Raw genomic sequence first — 27,402 nt, forward strand, 5'->3', positions numbered from 1 at the left:
GTGCAGCCTCATTTAACTACAGTTGGTGCTACAAGTTGTTGTATAAACTTCCTGAGATTAAAACCACTCGTGGCTCTGATCATGTTAATGACTATTACATATCTGGACTTCATATGATTGCTGGGTTTCTCTCTGCGTGTATTATTGTAGGGTCGACCTTATAATATAAAGCACCTTGAGGCGGCTGTTGTTGTGATTTGGTGCTGTGTAAATAAAGTTGAATTCAATTTAAACATCATGATGAATTTCTCATCTAAAGCTCTCATTGAAAGTCTCCAGGTGAGGAAAAACGTGGTTGTTGTATCAGTGACTTTAAAATACTCGAAGCAGAAGAAACACACTTCACACAAAGCACATCAGTAAAGAAAACTGAAGATCAATATATATTTAGTCTCTATCACACAAAGAACATTGTTCAAGCAGGAATTTCTCTTTCTGATCAGCAGTGCAAAATATTTTCTCAGCCCCATGTCAGAAGAGCTTTGGTGCAGAGGTCAGCACCGTCACCTCACAGCAACAAAGTCCCGAGTCCAACTTCACCTTCATGTGTGGAGTTTGTATGTTCTCAGCTTGTTTGTTTGGATTCTCTCTGGGTGCTCCAGCTTCCTCTCACAGTCCAAAGACATGCAGTTAGTGGAATGAAGTTAATGTCAGCCCTGTCTCAGATTGGTGACCTGTCCAGCTTGGACCCTGGCTCACACTCTACGGTTGCTGGAAGCTTCAATCTTCAACGGATTGAAATTAAGAAGGAATCATTTAGAGGAGTTTAAAACATTAAATCATTGAATCCATGAATCTGAAAGTGTTTTTGAGTGCAAGATGCAGACTGAAAGGTCTATTTAGCAGTGCTTCTCAGAGTTTTATACTGAACTAAGCACAGACTGACTGAAGAATTATGAAACCAAGCTTCAAATCCAGGATAGAGGTTGTTTGCTGTGCCGGCAGGACGGTCCACATACACTGCTACTCTGTTGGAGGAGAGCAGTGCACATGGACCGGCTTCATTATTCTCACTGAAGAATTATGAGACCAGACTCCAAATCCAGGATACAGAGGTTCAGTGAATGTGGTGTTGAAGGTGTGGAGGTGGATCAGAGAGTCCAAGAAGATATTGTAGAAGGACAGCGTGCCGGCAGGATGGTCCACATACACTGCTACTCTGTTGGAGACAACGTCTTTGGGGATGAAGGTTTCTTTGTTATTGTGCAAGACAGAGTAAGAGTAAGAGCAGTCCAGGCTCCAGGACTGACTGTTCAGTCCAAACAAGCAGTCATCACTGTGTCCTCTCCGTTTGATTCCTTTGTAGCTCACTGCTATAGAAACATATCCACTCCACTCAACCTCCCAGTAACAAGGACCAGTCAGCCCGTCTGTGCACAGCAGCTGAGGGCGGTCAAATCTCTCTGGATGATCAGGATATGGCTGCTGTGCATTCAAACGCATCACCTCTCTGTTGCTGTCAGACAGCTGGATCCATTTGTATACTGTGTTTGGGTCGATTGTGAGTTGATAGGAATCTGATAGAGAGAACAAATAAATCCAGCTGCAGTTATTGATCGATCATCTATTCGTTGATCGGCTCTTTGATGGTGACTCCTGATATCAGAGATATGAATGAGCGACACAGTAGTTTAAAGACGGTTGGATTTGTTTCCAAGAATCATCATAAAATCAAACGTACACTTCTTCAGATCCGAGCTCACCCGTCGGACGCCATCAGGCTCCACCCTGCAGGGAGAGGAGGGGTCAAACCAGCACAGTCGTTGGCAACATGCTAACATGGACATCATCACTCATACTGTCACAGAGGGAAGACTTCATGTAGCTCTTACATCTGCATAAAACAAACAGGCTGAGTGAAGGGATCTGTTCATACCTGTTTAGAGACTCCTTTCCTGCAGACCACTGCTTCACTTCTTCAGGTGCATCTTGAATCAGAATTGCTCTTTTAAAATCAAATATTACAATTTTCACAACACCTACATGTTTTGTTTTTTTGAATGAAACAGAACAAAAGTAGGAAGTCAAAGTGTTTTTTCCTCATATATCAGTTGAGTGGAAGCAGTAAAGCCACCAAGACACTTTGATGTGGTGACATTCGTCCTCTGCTTGTCATGGTCATTTTTAGTCTACATAAACTACTGAAGAAGATTGATGGATTCAACGCATCCATCAGAATATAAATATGTGTGCATGTTAGATAGAAAGCTCTTATATAGAAAAGGTGAATGAGGCACGTTGTGTTGAGTTAAATAAGAACCAGTCCATTTACCGTTTATTCGATCTAAGCAGCTTTGGAAGACGGCGACTGGACCTCATGAAGCTTTTTGAAGAGGTTTCTCCTTTGGTGTTTAAACTCTAGTGGGAGTTGTCCACTTAAGAGGATCATAGGCACACTATTGATCATGTGCCTCATCACAAGATCCAAGTTATAAAAAAAGGTGTGGGTCATTATCAGCAGAGCTTTTGGATGAAACTATGGTGAAACCTTGCCTCACTCTATCATGTGACCCATTGAGACGCAAGATGTGAGTAGGGGTTGAGGTGCCTGGGAAGACTCAACATAACTGGAGCACGGATGGTACAGTTGTTGACAGCTGGTGTGTCGATCAGGTGAACTTCACAAACACAATGAAACACAAACACAATGAAACACTGTGAGCCATGCACCGGCTTCCTCAGAGCCTGGACCTCAATATTGAAGCCCTGTGGGATCATGGAGGACTCTCATATGGACTGATGCCACACAGAACTGTCCACGGGGAAATTACAGTTTTTCTCAGTCGCTTTGGTGCGTTCCTCAGAACACCATTAACATTTGCACAGCAGTTAGTGCATTTCCCAAAACAATTAGTGCAAACTGCAAAAGCTAGTGGATAGCCTGCAAAAGCACGTCACATGCACAGAATTGATTATCCATACCTCAAAAGCAAGTATCCATGTCAATGAAACTGTCAGTGCCATCAAAATGAAAAGTCTTGACACCATCTTTATGAACAAGATAGTCAAATGGCATTGTCATGTTTCCACTATGACAGTTTATAATTTCAGTGTTTCCCATTGCAAAAACAATTGGTGACACCTGAAAATGCTGACGACAGCACTATGGCCTACCTGTACAGCCATCTGAAATGTGCAGTGAAGTCACTGTAGATGTTATGGGAGTCTTGGGAGTAACTGAGACACTGAATACGTACGTTTCACATTTCCATTGTGTAGAAATGTTTGTAATCCTACAGTAGTGTGCAAAAGAAAAATATGCTACAGTCACCTGTTCACTGTAGAATACATGTAAACATAAAATCACCCATTTGGTAGAGCTGTGCACTAATGTGAACAATAAACAGCACATGTAACAGTACAGTAAATCATTCTGGCACATCCAGACGTTCCTGTCTGTCTGGCCACATATGTTCATCTACATCACAACAGATGTTATCCCTTGCAATGCAGCGAGGAAAGTATCTCCTGGAGTGGCAAATCCATCCTCTGCAGGACCCTGCTGTGATGTCGTCACATGCTGCATCCATGGCTGCTAGCAGGGCCATTTGCTCATGTGGATTTCATTTGTCTTGAGTACTCTGTCAATTGTTGAAATTGGAACAGATTCAATATTGCCAAATACCGTGTAATTCTCTATGACAGCGCTTTGTATGTCTCTCAGCTTTATTGCATTGTTTGCAATGACCATTGCACAAATGGCTTCTTCTTGCTGTGGGGTAAAAAGGGGCCCTCTTCCGCCTCCGCGAGGTTGTCTTACAATCCTATGTGGTGCAGAGTGAACTTTTTGTGAAATTGCAAATACAGTACAGTAACATGTGATGTGTCTGAGATGGCACAGTACAGTACAGTGTATTACTGTTTGCATACCTGTTTTCCCTACGGAATGTTTGAATGATTGAACTGACAGTAGTTCTTCCAATATTGGGTTGCACCCTTCGACCAGCCTCCTCCATGGTGAGGCTGTGATTGACAACATGGTCCACAATTGTAGCCCTTATTTCATTAGGAATCCGCCTATATCTGCCTCTTCTCCCTCTTCCCCTTCCCCTTCCTCCCCGCATCTTCACCCCTCTTCCACGGTGCTGATCTTCCATTTTGTGTCACAGAAGTGTAGAAATGGTACACACTAGCCCCTGCGCAGTTTATATATGCTTGCCAATTGGGGATTCACAGGATTCATCCATTATTGACAGTGAACAAGTTGTTTGTCATTGGTTACAACTAAACTTTCACACGCCTCCTCATGAGTGACAGCTGTAATTCACCCGAGATCAATTGTTCAATTTCGGAGACATTTCCAGGAACAATGATACAGAAAGGTATAGGATTTGCTTGACAGATGGCCAATATTTGGCATGTGATAACTAGTTCAACAATTTTGTGTGTGATGACTCAAGCAATGGATGTATGACTATTAGTTTTATTGGGAACGACTATTCAGCATCCATAGGTATGATTACTTTTGACTGACATGACATAAGCAAATGGAAATGTCAGAAAGCAGCAGGGAAATGTATGGAAGCAACTGATTCATGTCCAAAATCATTTGCAGTTTGTTCAGAGAGAGGAGAAATTGCTACTATGATGTGCACAAATGACTGAGTGTTGTGGAGGTTGAACTAATAGTTATGAGAATTTCAATTCTGATCTGAGAAACGCACCAAAGCGACTGAGAAAAACTGTAATGTTGTGGGATGCTTTTCTGTTTTGTTCATCATCATCATCATCATTGCTCTTTAGTTCCATCAGTCGCTCATCGATGTGAATAAACCAGACTGAACATTTCATGCAGTCTCGTGTGTCCTGTCATCCCAAAACAACACAATATCTTAAAGTCACATCAAAAACCTGTAACACTCACTTTGAAACACGTAGAAGCGCTTTGTCAGAGTGTCTCTCTCTTTGGTTGGCATCTGCTCAGATGGGAATTCTTCAAAGCTTTGCATGACCTGTTGGTTAGACTGCACTTAACATGATTCCACACACAGATAGATAGATAGATAGATAGATAGATAGATAGATAGATAGATAGATAGATAGATAGATAGATAGATAGATAGATAGATAGATAGATAGATAGATAGATAGATAGATAGATAGATAGATAGATAGATAGATAGATAGATAGATAGATAGATAGATAGATATGTATGTATTTGTGTATTCCATATATTCCACTTGCCAAACTTACCGTTCTGAATATTTCCTCAATGTCATCTCTAAGGCAGTGCTTTTTGACAGCCTCACAGATGTGTTGGATGAAGGCAGAACCGTATGTTTCATGAGTGTATGAACCTGTGTCTGCAAGCAAACAGAACCAGATCATATCTGTAGTTAGGCGGTGTTTGATTGTTCTAAATGTTACTTATTGGAGGGTGGTGCACTTACAAGTGGTGCTGGAATGAAAAATGATGAAATCCTTTTCATTGTGTGTCCGAGGACCTTTGACAGAGTTCACTGACAGAGATTCGATGTCGTCTGTGGGCACAAATTGTGTCCTATCAAGTAAATCCACCGATTCCTCCCCCACTGAAACAAACACACAGACTTACTGAAACGTGTCGATCTTTTACCTTTTCAAATGAACAAATATTAACAGTAAATTCATTGAAGATTCATTCATGCTGTTTGTTGGGTGTGTGAGGACAGATGAGAATCACCTCCTCTGCAGGCGTAAATAATGACGATCTTTGGTTTGTCCTTCAGTGCAGGACAGTTCTTTGAGTTTAAGTGCTGAAAGATTTGGTCAATTTCAAACTCCTCAGTTCCCGTGCCTCCATAACACACCAAAGTCACAAACACACTGTCTGTGAGGGCCAGTTTTGGGTGTTCAGAAAATTCTTTCAGAGGTTTATCGATCATCTGTGAGAAGAAATCCGTCACTGGATCATTTAACCAGTTTGTAAAACTGGGTGCAAGTGAAGAAACCTTTTCTGCTTTTAAAAGTTACCTTTGCAGTGATGTCCCCACATCTCACTACCTCATATCCAAGAGTTTGAAGTAGACTTTGCATGACTTTCTCATCTTTCGCAGCTCTACATTTGTATAAACTTGTATTAAACGTTTCAATGTTGATCAGCAGGGCGATGCGATTTGACTGTGATTGTTGAGTCACTGGGTAAATCTGAGAGACCAAACAGAAACTCTTCAGATTATTTTAACACAAGCTGATTTTTTTATGCAGTCATTTGCAGTAATTATTATTATTATTGGTTTGGAAGTTACTACAAGAGGCTAAGATCAAACAATCAACATATCTCATATGAATCATACAGTAACATACTTTTTTACCCTGACTGTCTGTCCACGTCTCCATCTCTGACCTAGAAAGAAATCAGAGGACATGTTGAGCTGGAGGGACAGAATGTGTCACATCACATCAGCTCTTGGGATTTTCACTGTGCATCACATCATCTCTGCTTCTTGTGGATTATTCAGGACTGATTTTTAAAAATATTAATGAGAAAATGTATTGCTGATACTGATTAATAGATAATAAGACTTGAGCCTAATAAACCTGAAGACTATTGAATGTAGACACACGGGATCCTAATCAGGCATCAAAGTGAGATTTGGCAGGTGGGGAAACTCTAAGCCCAGGTGCAGTGGGGCAGCGTGGGCGACTTGGAAATGAGACCCTGTACTGGAAGCTCCACTCAGGTTTTCTTTGTATCCAGGTTGTGATCAGCTGAAGCTGCTCTTTGTGGATTTAGCCGACCGAATTCAGATGTTACATATTTCCAGCTTCCAGCCACTACGAAAACCCGCAAAACCTAGAATTTGGTGAATTAACTCAAACAGCACCTCACAGTTAAACAATCTCTGATTAAATGTATGCAAACAGCTCAGCTACTCTTCACCAGTCCAAGTTTACCCCTCTCAGCTTTACCACAGTACTGCAAACGTAACACTTTCACTGACATAAAATCTGAATAATGTCATTTCTGTCCCAAGATGTTTCACAATAAGAACACAAAATAATCATGTTCCTCTCATGTCTTCTTTCTTTGCAACATCCTCCATCTCTGATGTGACAGATGAAAGAAAAACCTTCTTCAACGTAAAACAGAAACAACATCTGCTGCTGCTGCTAAGACAAATGAGAAATGAAGAATCAGAGACTTACAGCAGAGATGCTGAGTCCTGGTTGTCCTCTGATTAAAGAGCTCAGACTGCTCAGAAAAGAAGGACTCAACTGTACCTGCACTGGAAACACCTGCTGACTGACTGACTGACTGGATGCTCTTTTATACTGAGCTGGAATCTAGTTAGAATTGTTCTTCTTCATGATAACGTGAAGGCTGAGTTCTTTGGAGCAAACTGGTTTTGCTTTGGCTGTTTGGGAGGTTTCCAGTTTCCTGAAAAGAAACTCACCGAACTGGTTTCACAATATGCCAGAACAAACACAGGAATGAGGCTCGCTTTCCTTTACACAGGTGATACGTTTGCTTCTTCACCGATTAACTCATGGACATGTTTAGAGATAATTCAGGAACTACTTGATGTAATGTTCCTCCACGAATCTCCACCTTATCATGGTGGAGGGATATGGTGCCAAATGATACCAGGAGCTCTGTTTTCAATGGTAATTTGCCCCTGGCAGGGTCCCTATATGCACACTGGTCCTGAGAGAGGGGTAAGACTAAGAATGAATCAGAAGACATCCATGCTGCATTGACCAGTGGACCATGTCTGGGTACGTGGGATGGGGTTTCTGAGGCTCTAAGCTGGACCAGGCCCAGGGGAGGGGCTCCACAGAGAGTGTGGGTTAGGTGGCAGCCAAAGTTGGAGGCCCTGGCGATAACCAGGGTGGATACATCTGTTTCCCCCAGCTTGATGCCTTTATGTTGGGATTTTTGCTGGTGGACAGGAGAGTTGCTTCCCTGGAACGGGTTCTGGCTATTTGCACTTTTACACCAAACCTGGGCTTGTGTTTGGTTGTTGGATGGAAGCTTTGTGCTTTTTACAGTGTAGCTAACATTAGTTGGAAGGAACACTGAAATACTGGAAGAGGTCACAGTTTCAGGCTGTTTGTGTCCTGCTTCACTGTCTTCATGGGACTGCCAGGGTCAAAGTTTGAACTAATAGATCGTTTTCTTTTTGACTCCCAGCAGAAGAATGAGGCCGCTCAGCAATGCTGCGTCAAACCTGGCCTGCAGGTAAATGTTGCATTAGGACAGATAATAAGTGTAGATCAGATGATTTCCTGAAGAAGCAGCGTCAGGGGAAAACCCTTCATTAAAAATCCAAAACTTCCTCATGATCAGTGTGTTAGACTCGGGACATAAACCAGACCAAGAGTTAGCTTTCAAGCAGCACCAGTTTGAGCCGCCAAATTTCAACTAACACAAATGTTTGTTTGTCAAAAGATTATGAATTTAAAAGAAAGAAGACCAACTGTTAATTTCTGCTGCTTGTATCAAGCTCAGGAGCTAAAAATGCAGGATCTGGTTCTGCTCGCAGGCTCCGGGTCATCTCTGATTTCCTCCATCAGGTTCATTGACCATGTACCAGTCACATTATATTGACCACATCTAACTGAGCTGTGTGAATGCCTTAAATATTCTTGTACAAAACAATAAGGTGAGAAAATCTCGTCCCCACTGTTCCAGCATGTCTTTAGTTCAAATCTCACAGGTTGTCACATTCACAGCTTCTCCTGTTTTTCTTCTCTTTACTATTTCCTCATGTTTCTGATGCTTCCCCGTCTACCTAATCCTCTTCATTTCTAGTGCTTTCCTTGTCCCCACTTCCTGATAAATTGGATGTTTACTCTGTGCTTGTTTTGCCTTGTTGGTTTCACACATATACAGTAATGCTGTCAGGTTTCCTCCACGTGTTTTCTTCTTGGTTTACAGCAGCTATGTCGAGTCTGTCTTTGCTGGTTCATCAGATTTAAAGTTTGCTATTGTGTAATCCTGCGTCCAAAGTCATACTTTTGTCTTTTATAATCTCTGTAAGATTATAAAATCTAAAGAGGATGTGATGTTGAAATGTTGCTGCAGTTCCTGTGAAAGAAAATATGTGAACTCATGAACTCTGCTGACTGGAAACTCTCCCTGCTGCTGCAGAAATGTGTGAGCGGTCCTCAGTGTTTAGATCAGAGGGAGCCTGGTGGTGGAGCAGGACTGCTGAAGAACTCAGTGGAAGGACCCACAGACTCTGGTCCTGATGAAATGTGTGGGGGGGAGGAGGGCTGCATCCATCTGACACTGAAATGAAAACTAAGAACAGCAGAGAGGGGGAGACTTTGAGAAATGAGAGCAGGACATTGATGTTTTCACCAAATCTGAAGGAGAGCATCATCATCTGGTGTGATGAGTTCAAAGAGAATAAATGGAACAAGCATGAGATGGTCTTCCTGGTTGGACTTTTAGCTTCATGTGAGAGATTTTACCTTAAAGAGATAAACCTCTGTTACTCTGTTTATTTTGCTTCTGCTGCATTTCTGCATGTCCTCATCCACTAAATATAAAATAGTGTAAATGAGCAGCTTTTGATGTTTGACAGTTTTTATTGTGTCTGAACGTTCCTGCAGTTGGTTTGTGGTTGATGTGGATTTGCTGCTCATGTGAATCCTCCCACAGTGTTTCATTAGCAGCTGTAACCACAGTGACTCTGATAAAACAGGAATTAGCAGAATCCATCTGATATGAAGCTGTGCTTTGAATACCACTTCCCTCCTCTTTGAAGAGTAGTCAGATATCTGTGTTCAGGTTTTTGTACAGCCTCTTCTACACTTTGTATCACTGTGTTTCTAGAGCACAGTAGTAGAGAGCTGTGTCTGCCAGGGTTAGGGCTGCTATGGTCAGATTAGTTGATCGATCTGATGTTTCTGATCCATATCGATTATCAGGAATATATTCACCTGTGTATCCTTGTCCATCTTTCCAGAGTATAAACTGAGGAGCCTGAAGATCAGAATGATGTCTGTACCAGTGTAGGCGGGGATAACCTGTTGTCTCATAGCTACATGTGAGTGTGACAGATTCTCCTTCTGTTTTAGTGACTTCAGGTTGTTGAGGAGTGATTGAGTCTCCAGCTGTTAGTCCTGGAAAAAGAAAGAAGAAAAGTAGTGAAATGCAGTCTGTATATCTGCTTAATGCAGCAGCTTCAACTAAACTTTAATCCCTGTTCTTAAACTCACCTATAATGTGAGATAGAAGCAAAAAGAGGTGCAGCAACATGTCTTTGGAGTTATTAAAGCCAGACAGACAGCACATGAACAATGTTCTTCCACTGCAGCACAATGACCAACAAATAATGTCATTGGATGAGCACAGCTTCAGTGGGCGGGGCCAGTTTAATAAATCAACCAATCAAACAGTTCTGTGCTTCCACAGCAGCTCTGTCTCTGTCTCTGATCTTTACTGCTTCATTTCTCTGTTGTCTTTGTCATCAGTCCAATGACACAAGAATCAGAGGTTTAACAGTGTGTGGCTCCCTCTAGTGGATGTTGTGGAGTATTCTGTTTGCTCCAAAGGTTTTTGTACAGAGTTTTGCTGTTTCCTGTCACTGTGGGCCTCACAGCACAGTAGTACACAGCAGAGTCTGTCACTGCAGCAGAGGAGATCTGAAGAGTCATCAGTGTTTTATCTCCACTCACATTAAAAGTTATTCGAGGGACTGGATCTGATATTTTCTCTCCTGTTCCAAAGTGAGAGATCAGGAACTCTGGTGGTTTTCCAGGATATTGTCGATACCAGAAGAAATAATCATTCCCATCAGCAGCTTTGGAGTATCTATAGGACAGAGTAGCAGTGCTGTCTTCTACACTGAACACTTCTTTGTTGGTTGGAGTGAGATCTTCACAGCTGACACCTAAAGGAACAGAAACATGTTTTATTCTTTTATAAATCATCACAGTTCAAATGTGTTTCTTTAAACACACAGATTGTAACGTACCTGTTAGAATGGTGAGAATCAGTAAAGAAAGTGCAAAATAGTCCAAAGACAACATGTTGAATGAAGGTAAAGTTTATGGTTTGTGTTGAACTCTGTTGAATGTGGAGGTTTCTCTCTCTTCTAGTTCAGTAACAGCTCAGCTCCTCCCTGAATCTCTCCTCCTCCTCTCTGATCTGGATTTGAACTTCTCTCACTTCCTCCTGCTTTACACACTAGTAGCAGCATCTTCACTTTCAGGTGGGAGCTCATGTTTCAGCTCTGTGCTGCTTCAGTCCACAGATGATTCATGCTGTAAATACTTTGTCCACACTTTTTTATACATATCCTACATCTCTGCTGGTTTAAAAACTCATTTGTTAAATGTTCAGTTTCTATGCCATATGTTAAAACAAGATCTAATGTGATTAAAGTGGTGGGTGGGTTTTGAGAGAAGCCAATTGAGTCTAACAACAGATTAAATGCCGTGTTGAGGCTGTCATTTTTAGCATCTACATGGATGTTAAAATCACCCACAATAATTATTTTATCTGAGCTCAGAACTAAATCAGATAAAAAGTCTGAGAAATCAGAGAGAAACTCTGTGTAAGGCCCAGGTGGACGATAGATGATATTAAATAAAACTGGTGTGCAGCCGTCTGATTCCGCTGGGGGCTCAGGAGAGCCACTCCACTCTCAACTGCAAACTCAAACACCATCTCAACCAGCCATGGCTGCCATGCCACCACTAGCTGAACTGGCAACTGCCACGCTGCCATCTGGTCAAGCTGTATCTCCACCAGCGGTCAGCACGCTGTCCGGTCCTGCGCCATCTCTGCCAGAGGTCAGCGGGCCCTCCTGTCTCGTCTCGTCATGCCTCGTCTGCACTGTTAAAAAAAACATCTTAAAAATATGTAAGAAAACGATCTATTAGTTCAAACTTTGACACTGGCAGTCCCATGAAGACAGTGAAGCAGGACACAAACAGCCTGAAACTGTGACCTCTTCCAGTATTTCAGTGTTCCTTCCAACTAATGTTAGCTACACTGTAAAAAGCACAATATTCTGGCAGCTGTGGCGCCAAAATACCACCGTAAAATAACAGAAAATAACTTCCTCATAAAAATACAGTTATTTCCAGTAATGACAATACAGTTTGTTGCGCTAATTTCACATGGGGTTCTGCCTTTTCAAGTGCTTTTAGACATTAAATTAGGAACATTTTAACGTGATCAAACAATGAAATTACCTATAAACAAGGTCAATGAATGTGGCAATATGAATCATAATATGTAAATGTTCAGAAATATACAGTCAACAGTTGGTTTTAATAATAATGCATCGCATGCCCTGGGACAGAGGCGAGGCTGCCATATTGCACCATTGGCCCCTTTGGCCATCACCAGTAGGTGAAGAGTCTTGACCACGGACACAATACCGAAGCTCGAACCGGCAACTTTCTGATCACAAGGCGAACTGCCAACTCTTGAGCCACGATCGCCCTAAATAGCAACAATTATAATACTTATGTGATGTAACACAAGCTTATAGGAATCATATATATACTTTTCCATAGCATCACATTTGAATTCAACAGTTCAATCTTTCAAATAACGGACAGATATTTGTGAAATCCTGATACATTTGTGAATGTATTTTAACAATCTAAATATGCATATGTACAGACAGATACATTTAATAATCATGACAATTATGTTTTATTGCATTACAGTGATTTAATGTTAATTTACATTTGAAATGTGAAATCAGTCTATTTACGTAACTTTAGTGATATTTTAGAAGAACAGAACAAAACTGTGAAATGCAGTAAAATACTTTTATATTAGGATGTTTTCCTACAGTGCAGCCGCGACCTTGTGGTTGTTAGTTCACGTTCATTGGCCGATGCTTAGCGTCATGTTATTATGTGTCCCAACATCCAATGGCATGTCACATTGTTGTCATGGCCACACCCTCACCCCAGGTGCAGAGGCCTATTTCTGTTCAGGAATGTTGTGAATACTTTGAGATTTATATTAATTGCAATTCCTGCTTCTACATTTCTTTTTCTAAATATATAATTAGCACAGCGTGGCCGTGCAATGTTTTTTTTTAAGTTTTTATTCCTATTAATTATATTTTCACTTGTTACCTCTGAATTATTGAATCAGACCTAGATGACATGAAATTTTCAGCACAATTATAATTCAAATACTGTTTAATTATTGATTATACTCATTGATTTTCGATCATTTTATATATTTTTCCATAGTATTACATTTGAATTTAACAGATCATTCTCTCACATAACAGACAAATATTTGTGAAGTTATGATACATTTCTGGATGTATTTTTACAATCTAAACATGCATATGTACAAAAATATATTTAAAAAACAAGTAAATTGTGTTTTACTATATTTACAGTGATGTTATGTTATTTTACCTCTGACATGTAAAATCACAGTCTGCTTATGTAAATTTAATGATATTCTAGAAAGACAAAACTGTAAAATATACAGTGAGATACTTTGACGTTACTATTTTTTGGAACAGTGTGGTCCCGGAATTCCAGCCATCTGCCAAGCTGCTTGTGAGCCTTCAGGCACGTCCATGTCCAGCACGGCCTCACATTCACCCACTGAACCACACCAACACTCGCCACTTTTAATCTCAATCAACTGAATTTAGAAATACCCATCTGGCTAACATAATTTTAATTTATTTTAATTTCTTTATTCCCAAATTGTTATTGAAAATGTAGAAGTTAAATATTGGTGATTGTGGACCATTCCATGAATCCAGATCAATACTTCTGGACACAAATATACTTACATACCTTCAAAAGTACTAAAAGCCCCATCTTACGACTCATATAATACAAAAACTCTCCACAGACGACACTATACAGGACAGACAAATGGTTCTTGTAGACTCAAACATGCACCCACTGCAAAGGCAATACCATTGAGAACTATATCCATGCTTTTTGTTCTTGAATGCCTGTCCAGAGCTTCTGGCAGAGGATATGTGAAGATCTATACAAATGGTTTAGTCGCTGTATCCCAACCTCACCCAAACTGTGTACTTAAATGAACTAGAGATGGAATTCAGGTCAATTCATTTTTTTATACAGCACATTGTAAGGTAGACCCTACAATAATAGAGCAACTATTTCAAGTAAATACATGAAATATAGTTCTTACTGCCTAAAGCATCACAAAGAAAACAACTTTTATTGTTTTCATTTATGTATTACTGAATAGAAAAATGTACTTCTAGATCACATCAGTTTCGATGTCTATATCCTCAAAAAAACATCAACAACTGGATGAATTTATTTGTTGCTGGTTCCCACTGATCATTTCCATTAGTTGTGGATGGTTGGCTTTGGCCGTGTCTCCCTGTGTGCCTTTCAGGTTCTGTTACAATATCAGATTAAATGAAAAGAAGAAGTCATGTGTCAATAACAGGGCTGCTTTCTCATATTGATGGAGAGCATGTCTGACAAATTTCAACAGTTTTGGCACGTTCCAGATCAACACTAGTAAAACCAAGGAGCTGGTGGTACACTTCTGCAGGCACAAACATCCTCGACTGTCTGTGAAGGTTCTCAGTCATCCAGGTCATCGTAGTCTAAGGATTCTGTCCTCAGGTGTGTGTTCTTCTCTGAGTTGTGTGGATTCAGACTGAGGAGTGTGTGTTTTTGAAGGCAAGGTGTGGAATTTCCTGCGTTGTCTTTCTTTTCCTTTAGAGTGTTGGGCCCGCTGAGCCTTGTCCACAAACTTGTAAACCTCTTCTAAAATTGGAGAGGGTAGAAGGGTTTCCAGTTCCTGCAGAGTCTGGCTAATCTTGCTCTGGAGGGATCTATAGTGAAATGGACCTGTCTTATCCTTTCACTTAGAAGCTGATTTTGTGCTCTCCGTAGAATCAAGTCCGCTCTGTATCCCCTGACAGTGGATCCAAGGCGCAGGCTCTTAGGAACAACTCTGCTTTGTCTGCATCTCAGGTTGAAACGGAGATGGTTCCTTATCCTCGACTGCAACCACTAAACATTCAAGGTTGGGACATTGAGGCTGTGGACAGCTACAGGAACCTTGATATTCATCCGAACAATAAACTGGACTGGACTCATAATCAGTGTTTCCTCTAATGTTTCATGTGTCTGAGCGAACACACAAACTCCCTGAGCGTCCCTTGGACCACTGTGAGCAACAGCAGACGTGTGCACTGTGGCCACGCCAGCCTCGATGTTTATTAAAATAATCAGATTACAGCATTTATGTTAGACTACTTTTAATTACCTGCTTTATCACTCTTACAATGAAAATTAAAAAAAAAATCTTGTTCATGACCTGTGTAGCATGTTAACTATTGGAAGGAAAAATAACTTGAACTCCAATTTTTAAAACACAACTTTCTTTTATATATATATATAAAGCTCTGACTTGTATTGTGAGCAGTGTTGGTCAAGTTACTTGAAAAAAGTAATCAGTAACTAATTACTGATTACTTCCCCAAAAAAGTAATCCTGTTACTTTACTGATGACTTATTTTCAAAAGTAATTAATTACTTAGTTACTTAGTTACTTTTTAAAAACATGATTTACAACCTGAAGAGGTGATAAAGTGATAGATCTTTCAGCCCAATTCTACTTTTTCTACATAATCCATCATACAAAATGTAATCAAATGGAAAAGTCTCTTTTTAAAACTTGTTTTATTAGTTTTAATCGTTTAACTTTATGCATCAAGCAAAAATTTAATTATATGCAACATTCTCTGACTGGAAGAAATTAGTTTAACATTTAAACGTATTTTCTGCACATTCCAGCACATAAAATAAGTGGAAGTGGAAGAATCCGCAAGTTTGTCTGTAAATTTCCCATTCCCGTCGTAGCGTACTGTCGGTGCTTGTTCGTAAAGTTTAGCGGGGGGGTTCCGCTGTAAAAAGACGTTTTCTTCCCATGCAGTGAAAAACGGACACTAATGTTTTTGTCACTTTATTTTGATTTATGAAATCAAACTCAAAGTAAGGTCAGTACTTCCACGCTTTAATCGCTGCACGCTCATACTCTCTCCGCACTCGATATGTGATCCATTGTTGATCTGCACACAGCTGTTGTCACGAATGTTGCACTCGCTTACATCACTGTCATGAGACATTCTCGCAAAAAAAATCACGGTTTTAGTAACGCAGTAACGCAGTGTGTTTATGGGAAAGTAACAGTAATCTAATTACCTGTTTTGCAATAGTAATCCCTTATATTACTCGTTACTTGAAAAAAGTAATCTGATTACTAGTAATTAGTAATCTTGCGTCATTTTTTGATTGGTCGACATGGTACATTTTTCGATCAATGGGAAAGAGCGGGGTTTTTTTGGTGTTGTTTTTGCTCACAGGCTTTCGAGCGTTTTCCTTATAAAACGCCGTTTTTACCGTTTCTTCCTGCAGTAAATATAAACAACGACAGTATTCAGGAAGAAAAACAAACATTGCAGATATTTTATCATAACTCTGGTTTTACGTGGCCGATCAACACAATTTAAAAACTGGTATAAAGTCCACACTTTTCCTGTCAGTTGTTCCGTCTGTCCTGCTCACATCTCCAATGGTTGTGCACGTTGTCATTAACGTGGCTCCACTCCACATCAGCCGCTTTGCTCGCTAAAACACATGTCGGCAGATAAGGACGCGTCATAGCCTGTCAACCACGTTGATTAGCTGCATATATACGAATGTGAATCGCATCATTGGCTGGACTGTGGGATAAGGTGGCATCGTTCTGATCCCATACGGGAGCAGCCAGTCACTCACTGACTAACACTGCAGAACAGAATTGTTAAAGTTTTAATTTTAATTTCAATTCAGGTTAGATTTTTTTTTGTGCGCAACGCAGATTTTCTGTCCGCAGAGACCGTGCCAGCAATTGCGCACATGTGCAGCTTAGAGGGAACATTGCTCATAATTCAGACGCCCTCAGCAAAGGGCAGAGCAGGCTGTACCTGCTGTGGAGACTCAGGTCGTTTGGAGTGAAGGACCCACTCCTGAAGACCTTCTATGACATCTTTTACGGTGTGGTCTGCTGGGGCGGCAGCATCTCTGCTGGGGACAGGAAGAGACTGAACAGGATGATCCGCAGGGCCAGCTTTGTTCTAGGATGCCCTCTGGACCCAGTGGAGGTGGTGAGTGACAGGAGAATGGTGGCTAAGCTGTCATCCCTGTTGGACAACATCTCCCAGCCCATGCAGCAGACTGTGACAGCACTGAGCAGCTCCTTCAGGGGCTGCTGCACCCAGAGTGTGGGACGGAGAGATTTCGCATGTCTTTTCTCCCCACTGCTGTCAGACTCCACAACAAAGACTCCAACTGATCAACACTCACATCCACACATGTGCAATAACACTAAGTGCAATACTCTTTTCTGGCATCGTTGTATTATACTCAGTTGTATATAGCATTTGTATTCTATTTTATTCTATTTTATTCGATTGTATATAGTATTTCATCTTATTCTATTCTATTGTGTAGAGTATCTTATTTTTATGTTATTCCAGAGTTTTTCTAAATTTTGCGATGTAACTTTGCACTTTCTGCTGTAACAAAACAAATTTCCCACGTGTGACTAATAAAGGTCATCTCATCTCGTCTCGTAGTGTATTAATCATTTAAAATGTAATTTGTGGTCTGAGGGTATTTTTCTTTCTGAACTTTTCTTCTCTTGAGGGACTTCAGATGATTCTTATTATATTTAATGTGCTTTTATTTATAAAAAGGTAAAGAAACAATGTTTTGTTGGTAAATCCATGAAAATGAATGTAGTCTGTATTCTAATAAGCTAGAGAGGTTTAACAGTGTGTGGCTCCCTATAGTGGATGTTGTGGAGTATTCTGTTGTCTTTGCTCCAAAGGTTTTTGTACAGAGTTTTGCTGTTTCCTGTCACTGTGGGCTGCAGAGCACAGTAGTACACAGCAGAGTCAGACAGCTGAAGCTTCTGGATCTTCAGAGGAACTGATCTGATGCTGGAATCCAGTGTGGAGGAAAATCTCTCCTTGAACTCGTCTGCTGTGTTTCCTTGATCCCCACTAACACGACTCAGGATGAATTTGGGGCTGTTGTTTCCATCCTGTTTGTACCAGAAGAGAGAAGGAACTGTTGTAGTGCTGCTGTTATAGAGACAGCCAAGTGTCACTGTGCCTCCTGCAGCAGCAGTCTCTTCTCCTTTTGCTTGCAGCACGTTGTCTTTTTGTGCTCTGCATTCTGTAAAACACCAACAAACAGTATCAGTGTGCTGTTAAAGAATCACGTCAATGTTGATATCAAAGAAGAGTTGTGTTCATACCGAGGCACATAGCAGCCAGCAGCACTGAGATGAACAGAGGCATCATATCTGCAGTGTAGAGTAACTGTGAGCTACAGCAAGTATAAAGAAGCTGTGATCTCTCTGTTTAGTCTTCATCAACACTAAGTTGGTGGATTAGAAGGAGGAGCCTGATCACAGTGACAGGACTCATTCACAGCCCTGTGTTATTCCCCCTGCTGATATAATGTCTTGTATTCCTGCAAGACATGAAGAGAATGACCATGAAGGCTGGCTCTGTGGTTGGAGTAAAATAATGGATGAAATTGGTTTATTCTGGAGTTCTTCTGTTGTTCTGCCTGCAGCTGAGCTGTGTCTGTAATAAAACCTCACTGAAATTTCCTGATAGCAGTTCTTTATGAGAACAAGAGTTTTCTGATGATAAACATGCGTTGTATTTACACTTTATAATCAGTTGCACTGAAACACTTAACACTGCTTCATTTTGCTGCAATGAATTTAACAAGCTATTTCATTTTATTGTTTTTTACTTACATTTTTATTCACCAAGGCAAAAAAGCATCAAGGTATTATACTTTACTCATTATACTGTACTTTACTGAGGAAGAAGAAGAAGAAGAAAATGAAGAAGTGAAGAGAAAGGAAGGTCTTGGTAGATCCTTATCTGAACAATCTAATTTAGGAGTTAACATAAATCTATAAATCTGATTGTCTGTCACTGTTTCTGTGTTTACTTACTGACTGACATGAAGTTTCTGTGAAATTATTTATTTAAATCTGTGTAATTATCGCTGTAAATAACCTATTAATATTTACTTTATCGAAAATTGGTTCATAAGTGCTTACTATTCAGCTTGGAAACAGTTGATGCTTTTACTTTGAAAAGGTATAGACCGACACGGTGTCGTAAGTCAGTTTACATAAACGATAGAGCAACAGCGCGAGCTTGAATGTGGCGTTCTCAGCGGTTAAGAAACAGGAAACAGATGGCAGTTAAGGTGTCACAAATGGTTCCTTAGTGCCAGGTTGATGCGGGAACAAGGTTGGTATCAAAGTTTTGTTGTGTACATGTGTATTTGTTATTTCACAGAGCATAAAGCAGCTGACCGTAAGTGTAAGGGTTTTCACCCACCAGAGGGTGCTAACGCACCACGATAAGTTTGTCACGCTTAGTCGGCAGTGCAAAGGTTTACAATGTTCACTGCTATATGCTGTGCAAAGTCAAAGACAATTGTATTATAGTGTATTTTATTTCATGGCAGCCAAGGCAAACGTGCAGTCTCGGCTGTACCAAAATGACTGGGAAGATGATCTTAGTACCCTAGCAGGGGTGTATGGTCTAAGCCAGGGGTGGCCAACTCCGGGCCTCGAGAGCCAGTGTCCTGCAGGTTTTAGATGTGTCCTTGATCCATCACAGCTGATATAATGGCTAAATTACCTCCTCAACATGTCTTGAAGTTCTCCAGAGGCCTGGTAATGAACCAATCATTTGATTCAGGTGTGGTGACCCAGGGTGAGATCTAAAACCTGTAGGACACCGGCTGTTGAGACCTGGAGCTGGCCACCCCGATCTAAGTCGTTCAATGAGGTGATTTGGCGCTTTATTTTTAATAGTTCTAAAGTTCTAAAGGTGAGCAGCAGGGTTTTGAATTAAATAGGGTACTTAACGGGAAGACAATGCAGGTCAGCAAGGACGGGGGTTATGGAGACATACCGTACCAGTAAGGATACGAGCCGCCGGATTCTGAACAATTTGCAGTCTATGGAGAAGAGTAGAGTTCAGGCCAAATAAAAAATAATAAAAGGGAGTTGCAGTAATCCAACCTAGATGTCACGAAGGCGTGGATGAGCTTTTCCAGGTCTCTATGCGGGACATAATGTCTGGCTTTGCTAATAAGACGAAATTGGTGGAAGCAGGATTTAACAACAGAAGACACTTGTTTGTCGAATTTAAATGAGCTATCCAAAATCACACAGGTCACAAACAGTGTCGGAGAGGTAACTGGCAAAGCGACCAAAGGCGTCACGGAGCTGGCCGCAAGGGATATTACTGTCGAACACGATGATTTCGGTTTTCCTGTCATTTAAGATAAGAGAGTTACCAGAGAGCCAATCTTTGACCTCGTGCATACGCTCACGAAAACAGTACAAGACATGGCAGGATCATCAGTTAATTCGAAATAGATCTGAATATCATTGGCATAACAATGATGTGCAATGTTGTACTTCTCAAAGATTGCGCCTAAGGGAAGCATATACAGTGAGAAGAGCAGGGGACCAAGGACAGATCCTTGAGGCATGCCGCTTTCTTCCTTCTTCTCTCATCGTTGCGGCACGCACGTCGCAAGGCACGTGTAGAATCATTTAGCCAACATTGGGAAAAGGATCTAGGTTGCTTCATTTTAATAGGGGCAAAAGTATTGAGGATGGAGGAGCATGTGAAAAAAAAAAGGTGCTGGCAAAGTCATCAACCATGGGATGGTTCAGAAGTTCAGAATTACATAAATTAACATCAAAGATAACAGGAAATCCCAACATTGCTTATATCCCTAATGCAAATGTCCAAACCATGTGAAAAAACAGATCGAGAGTATGGCCCTTAGTGTGGGTTGGTTGGTTGACTCACTGGGCAAGATTAAAAGAATCAGTTAATGCAAGGAAGTCTTTAGCTAACGGATCGTCCTTACAGCAGATATGAATGTTAAAATAACCAATAATAATCACACAGTCATATTTAAAAATAACAGAACTAAGAAGGTCAGCAAATTAATGAATAAAAGTCTTATTATATTTAGGTGGCCGGTAAACCAGAACAAACAGAGTAGTTCGAGGGGCGGTCATCTCCAAAAGTTGAGCCTCGTAGCTGAGGTAGAAAGGAGAGGTTAGCTGTCGGACTTTGTATTTACATTTAGAGACCGAGGCTAAGCCACCGCCTCTACGGGTAAGCCTCGGAGAGCTAAAAAAGACACAGTGAAGCTCAGGAAGAGGAGAAGACATGGCTGTTCAATAGGTTTGAGATCATCTTTTCAATTGGGGATGCTACAATCATCACAAGGAATGCAGAAAACAGAGAAGTCAACAGTGTGTGGCTCCCTCTAGTGGATGTTGTGGAGTATTCTGTTGTCTTTGCTCCAAAGGTTTTTGTACAGAGTTTTGCTGTTTCCTGTCACTGTGGGCTGCAGAGCACAGTAGTACACAGCAGAGTCTGACACTGCAGCAGAGGAGATGCTCATCTTGATTTCTTTTCCCTCCACATGAATCTTCAGTCCACGAATTTTCTCTTCTCCTACTGATCCTGAAGGTGAGTGTGAGATCAGGAACTCTGGAGGTTTTCCTGGATGTTGTCGATACCAGAAGAAATAATCAGAAGGTGACACTTTGTAAGTGTAGGTCAGAGTAACTGTGCTGTGTGCTGTGACGTTATTGTAGCTGCTAAAGTTCGCTGTCACAGCTGTGGCTCATTCTCTCAGAGTCTACAGAGGTTTAACAGTGTGTGGCTCCCTCTAGTGGATGTTGTGGAGTATTCTGTTGTCTTTGCTCCAAAGGTTTTTGTACAGAGTTTTGCTGTTTCCTGTCACTGTGGGCCTCACAGCACAGTAGTACACAGCAGAGTCAGACACTGCAGCAGAGGAGATCTGAAGATCCATTTGTTTTTGATCGTCATGCACTTTAACTGACACTGTGGGAAATTCTTGTTTCAATATGTTTCCTGATGCCAAATGAGAGATCAGGAACTCTGGTGGGTTTCCTGGATATTGTCGATACCAGAAGAAATAATCGTCACTTCTTGCTTCTCTGGATAATCTGTAGGACAGAGTGAGAGTGTTTCCTTCTACAGTGGACTCTTCATCCTTGACTGCAGTGAGTTGATCACAGCTGACACCTAAAGGAAGAGATAAATGTTGTTAAAGACGATGTTAAACTGTGAGCGCCTGTTCCAGTGATTTCTAGCAAACAGATCCTTTAAAGACATTTCTTCTTCCTGCTTTAACCGACCTGTTAGTGTGATCACAAACAAAGGAAACATGAGCCAGTAATGCAGTGACAGCATCTTCCACACACTATCTGTTCTGTATGCTTCACATACTGAATGTATCTGACAGTGGGAGTCCTTTTCTGCTCTGTGACAGTGTTGCTCCTCCTTCAGCCTCTTCCTCCTCTCATATCTCTGCATGTTACAAACACCAAAACCAAACCTCAACACATGTTACAGCTTTCAGCACAAACTCAGAAACCTCCAGTGGCTTTCAATCTTTGTTTTTAACTCCTTTGAACATCTTCATCACTCGCCGACAAATCTTAGGAAACATTAATTTTATATGAAAAGAATTTCACTAAAGAAACCAACACATTTTAATCCATTTGATTCGTTTCATAATCCTATAATGTTTCCAAGCATTTTATGATTTCTTGTATTCATAAAACTTGTTTATGTAAAGTTTTTGTAATTTATGTTTTGAAAACCCCCCAGCACATACCTGTGGACTTTAGAGTAAAATACTGAATAAAACTAGTTAATTTGAGAGTTCATCGTTATATTTTTCTTCATGTCTGAACGTTCCTGCAGTTGGTTTGTGGTTGATGTGGATTTGCTGCTCATGTGAATCCTCCCACAGTGTTTCATTAGCAGCTGTAACCACAGTGACTCTGATAAAACAGGAATTAGCAGAATCCATCTGATATGAAGCTGTGCTTTGAATACCACTTCCCTCCTCTTTGAAGAGTAGTCAGATATCTGTGTTCAGGTTTTTGTACAGCCTCTTCTACACTTTGTATCACTGTGTTTCTAGAGCACAGTAGTAGAGAGCTGTGTCTGCCAGGGTTAGGGCTGCTATGGTCAGATTAGTTGATGTAGGTGATGTTTCTGATCCATATCGTTTATCAGGAATATATTCACTTGTGCTGCGTTTTGCCCCTTTCCTTAGTATGAACTGAGGAGCCTGAAGGTCAGAATCATGTCTGTACCAATAAAGCCAAGGAGTATCATCACTCGTCTCATAGCTACATGTGAGTTTGACAGATTCTCCTTCTGTTTCAGTGACTTCAGGTTGTTGAGGAGTGATTGAGTCTCCAGCTGTTAGTCCTGGAAAAAGAAAGAAGAAAAGTAGTGAAATGCAGTCTGTATATCTGCTTAATGCAGCAGCTTCAACTAAACTTTAATCCCTGTTCTTAAACTCACCTATAATGTGAGATAGAAGCAAAAAGAGGTGCAGCAACATGTCTTTGGAGTTATTAAAGCCAGACAGACAGCACATGAACAATGTTCTTCCACTGCAGCACAATGACCAACAAATAATGTCATTGGATGAGCTCAGGTTCAGTGGGCGGGGCCAGTTTAATAGCTCAGCCAATCAAATAGTTTTGTGCTTCCACAGCAGCTCTGTCTCTGTCTCTGATCTTTACTGCTTCATTTCTCTGTTGTCTTTGTCATCAGTCCAATGACACAAGAATCAGAGGTTTAACAGTGTGTGGCTCCCTCTAGTGGATGTTGTGGAGTATTCTGTTATCCAAAGGTTTTTGTACAGAGTTTTGCTGTTTCCTGTCACTGTGGGCTGCAGAGCACAGTAGTACACAGCAGAGTCAGACACTGCAGCAGAGGAGATGCTCATCTTGATTTCTGTTCCCTTCACTTGAATCTTCAGTCCAGGAACTTTTTCTACTCCTACTGATCCTGAAGGTGAGTGTGAGATCAGGAACTCTGGAGGTTTTCCTGGATGTTGTCGATACCAGAAGAAATAATCAGAAGGTGACACTTTGTAAGTGTAGGTCAGAGTAACTGTGCTGCCTTCTACGCTGGACTCTTCATCTTTGACTGGAGTGAGCTGATCACATGTGACACCTGAAGGAAGAGAGAACGTTTTCAATCAATAATTGACGTTAATGAATCCTTTGAATTGAACATAGTTTCCTGTGTAGGTGAGCAGACCTGTGAGAGTGAGAAGAATCAGAGGAAACACACAGTGATGTAATGACAGCATGTTGAGGAACATAAAGTTTGTTTTGTGTTGAACTCTGTTGAATGTGGAGGTTTTTCTCTCTTCTATAGTTCAGTAACAGCTCAGCTCCTCCCTGAATCTCTGCTCCTCCTCTCTGCTCTCAGTCACTCCTCCTCCTGTGCTTCACACACTTTATAACCAGAGTTGCTGGTTGCTTCATCATCCCAACAAATGCTAGTTGGGATGATGAAGGTTTCAACTCTTTTGAAAACTTTTCCATTATGTGCAACAAAGAAAATTTGCTCTTTTGAATAAAAATGATTAAAACATGAAAATCTTATATCATCCATGTTTTCCTTCCAAAGCTGCTGCAGGACTTGTTGTTGCTTCTTTTAAAAAGGCCGATGAATTACTAACGACTAACTCTTGCTGCCTGCAGTTTTGCAGTGCAGCTTGGACTTTGTAAAAATCTTCCACACGTCACATTTGCTTACAGAAGTTTTGTTCAGTATACCGATGCACATGAAACACTAATAATAAAAGTGTGATGTGAGCAGTGAGCCTCACATGAACAGAAAGTTTTGACTTATTTCTCTCAGATTAGTTGTCTTGATTTGTAGAAACGCACAGACACGTCACATTAGGCCTACGAGATCATTTCAAATGTCAGTTATTAACTGACGTATGTCTGTACGTGGGAGCCTTTGTCAAGGCGGCCTTTTGCCAATGGATTTACAGTCAGACCGAGTACGGTGGAAGCAGGGGGTGTTTATTTCCACACACATATATAACGCCATGGATAAGTAACGGCAGCTCAAGCAACAAAATCATGATCCTGCCTAATGACCAATGGCAGCCTTAAATCATTTCAGCTGTTAAAGGATTAAACCTTTACTTACTGTAAATGACTGTGTAAAAACAGTGTCAACGTCCAGCAAACATCATGTAGAAAAACAGTTAAATATGTAACTTCTTTGCACTGAGAGAAAGTTTCCCCGGTCTGACCCACTTAAGATCACAGTGGGCTATGTGTGGCCTGTGGTGGTCTAACAGCCCAGGCCGAGTGCTCAGTCCACTCGCTCATCGTTACAGTCTGACAGGACAACACAACAGCTTCTTTCTTAAAGACGTGTTGATGCACGGGCGAATATTCAGGTAAGGAAATCCCACAAGGTTGATTCTGTTCATCTGTAGCGTTTCAGTGGGAGAAGAAAGCAGCAGACACCATGAAGGTATCAGTTTTCTTTATTGACAACAATTTCGAATATTTAAATTGAATTTAATATATTATTTACTATTATTGTAATTTTCTTACATTTAGGAAGACATTATGATGTAAATACATCAGTTCAATTAGTTGCCATAATTGTCTTTAAATAATGATAATAATTAGGGGTGGTTGATGTGAGTTTCCATCAACATCAATGTTATTTCTTATATTTTGCTTCATAAGTGAAATGAATCCAGTCTGTATCCACACAGACTGTTTATAAGATTAAAACCTGCAGTCAGCTGAGACTGAAGAAGTCACCTGATGATGATGATGATGAAACGTTTCTCCCACAAAACGCTACGAACAGATGAAGAGAATCAACTTTTAGAGATATCCACACAGAGGCTTAACAGTGTGTGGCTCCCTCTAGTGGATGTTGTGGAGTATTCTGTTGTCTTTGCTCCAAAGGTTTTTGTACAGAGTTTTGCTGTTTCCTGTCACTGTGGGCTGCAGAGCACAGTAGTACACAGCAGAGTCAGACAGCTGAAGCTTCTGGATCTTCAGAGGAACTGACTTTTCTTGTAGCGTAGCCGTAAATCTGCTCCTCTCAGAGTCTTCATGTTCTGTTGATCCAGAGAAGCGTCGTAGTATAAACTCTGGAAAGCTTCCTACTTTTTGTTTGTACCAGAACAATCTGGGGAAATTGTCTGATGTTTCATATCTACATCCAAGTGTAACTGTGTCTCCTTCAGCAGCAATGACATCTCCTTGTTCCTGGATCACTTTGTCTTCTCCTTTACACTCTGAGGAAGAACAGAACATGCAGAGGAAGAGATGGATCAATAAACATGATTAAAAACTCACCATTAATCAGACTCACACATTTATTTAAGCAGAGGAAACATGTTGATGTTTGTATCTCACCAAAGAAAAGAGCAGCAAGAATAATCCACAGCCAATGTTCCATCTGTACAACAAGGTTTAAATCAACAGGAGAAACTAGCTGATGTTCAACATTCAGTCTGAGAATTGTTCTCTTCACAGCAGCACTTATTATTGACACAATGGTTGAACACAGTGCAGAAGGAGAGCCCCGCCTACTGGATGATGTCGCCCTCTGTCTCCTCTTTGAGTCTCACTTCTCTCACTTCCTCTTCCTCCTGGTTCACAGACTGTTAGCAGCATTTGAATCACTGTGAGGAGGGAGGAGGGAGCACTTTGCACTGTGTGCAAGGACAACGAGCCAAATGTTCTCCATCACTGAGCTCCCACGAGAAGAGCATTGAAAGAAAATATAAATGGTCACAAACAGAACTTGTTTCTTTGGGATTCTGGTGGGTGGTTGGACTGGAGCGGTGTCTTGGGTAGATAATGATCACGACATGGATTTGGGCGAGTGGGCACTGGGTCGTCAGATTGTTGGTTTCTTTATAATATTGCAGGGTCTTTGCTCTTTGAGGCAACTTTGATGTTTTATGTGTTTATGCGTTGGATGTGACTGTGGACTTGGTTAGGTTGATCGGTGCTGTGAGTCTTATGGATGTGTAGTAAATACTTCAGCATCGACATGAGCGAGGCAGAAATAAAGAGCATGATAAAGCAGAAATGGTGGAAACGTTGGAAAAGCAGTGGGCGGAGGAAAAAGAAGGATGACGGTGTTACAGGACTCAGAGGAAAGCAGGAGAGAGAGGACATCAGCACGTTGATTTGGATGCTCTGGTTTAAACAGCACATGGTTCATAACAGGAAACAGGACACAAGGACATGTGACAGCGGTGAGGAAACCAAGCATCATCTTACACCAGGCTGTCAGAAACATGCGGCTGAGAGCTGCAGACTGACCCCAAACCTCATTAAAGTCACTGACAGCGAAACTTTCAGGTCCTGTTAAACAGAATCAGTTCTTTTTCTCAGTGACGCGCTCGTTCACACTTCCCACCAGCAGATGGCGCTAATGCACTATTTCCCTGTTTTCCAACCACTAATATCTGCCTTCAACTGACGGAACTTCACATTGTGACACCAGGCGGAAGTAAACAAAGAAAAG

The 27,402-nt window shown here is 41.0% G+C and overlaps 1 protein-coding gene across 1 annotated transcript; it reads right to left on the reverse strand.

Annotated features, from left to right (window-relative positions):
- Nucleotides 1-963: 963 nt before the first annotated feature.
- LOC309694716 (caspase-1-like) lies at nt 964-7,255 on the reverse strand (the record flags this gene model as incomplete). Its single annotated transcript, XM_082514925.1, has 10 exons — nt 7,130-7,255; nt 6,287-6,326; nt 5,954-6,127; nt 5,664-5,865; nt 5,392-5,532; nt 5,195-5,304; nt 4,865-4,952; nt 1,877-1,928; nt 1,682-1,728; nt 964-1,517 (listed from the first exon to the last, which is right to left on the reverse strand). The coding sequence occupies exons 2-10, from the start codon at nt 6,317-6,319 to the stop codon at nt 964-966; spliced, it is 1,401 nt and encodes a 466-aa protein (XP_082371051.1). The 5' UTR covers nt 6,320-6,326; nt 7,130-7,255.
- Between the last annotated feature and the right edge of the window lie 20,147 nt (nt 7,256-27,402).

The sequence above is a fragment of the Aulonocara stuartgranti genome (assembly GCF_965226115.1).
Source record: "Aulonocara stuartgranti genome assembly, chromosome: 18".
Lineage (NCBI taxonomy): Eukaryota > Metazoa > Chordata > Actinopteri > Cichliformes > Cichlidae > Aulonocara > Aulonocara stuartgranti.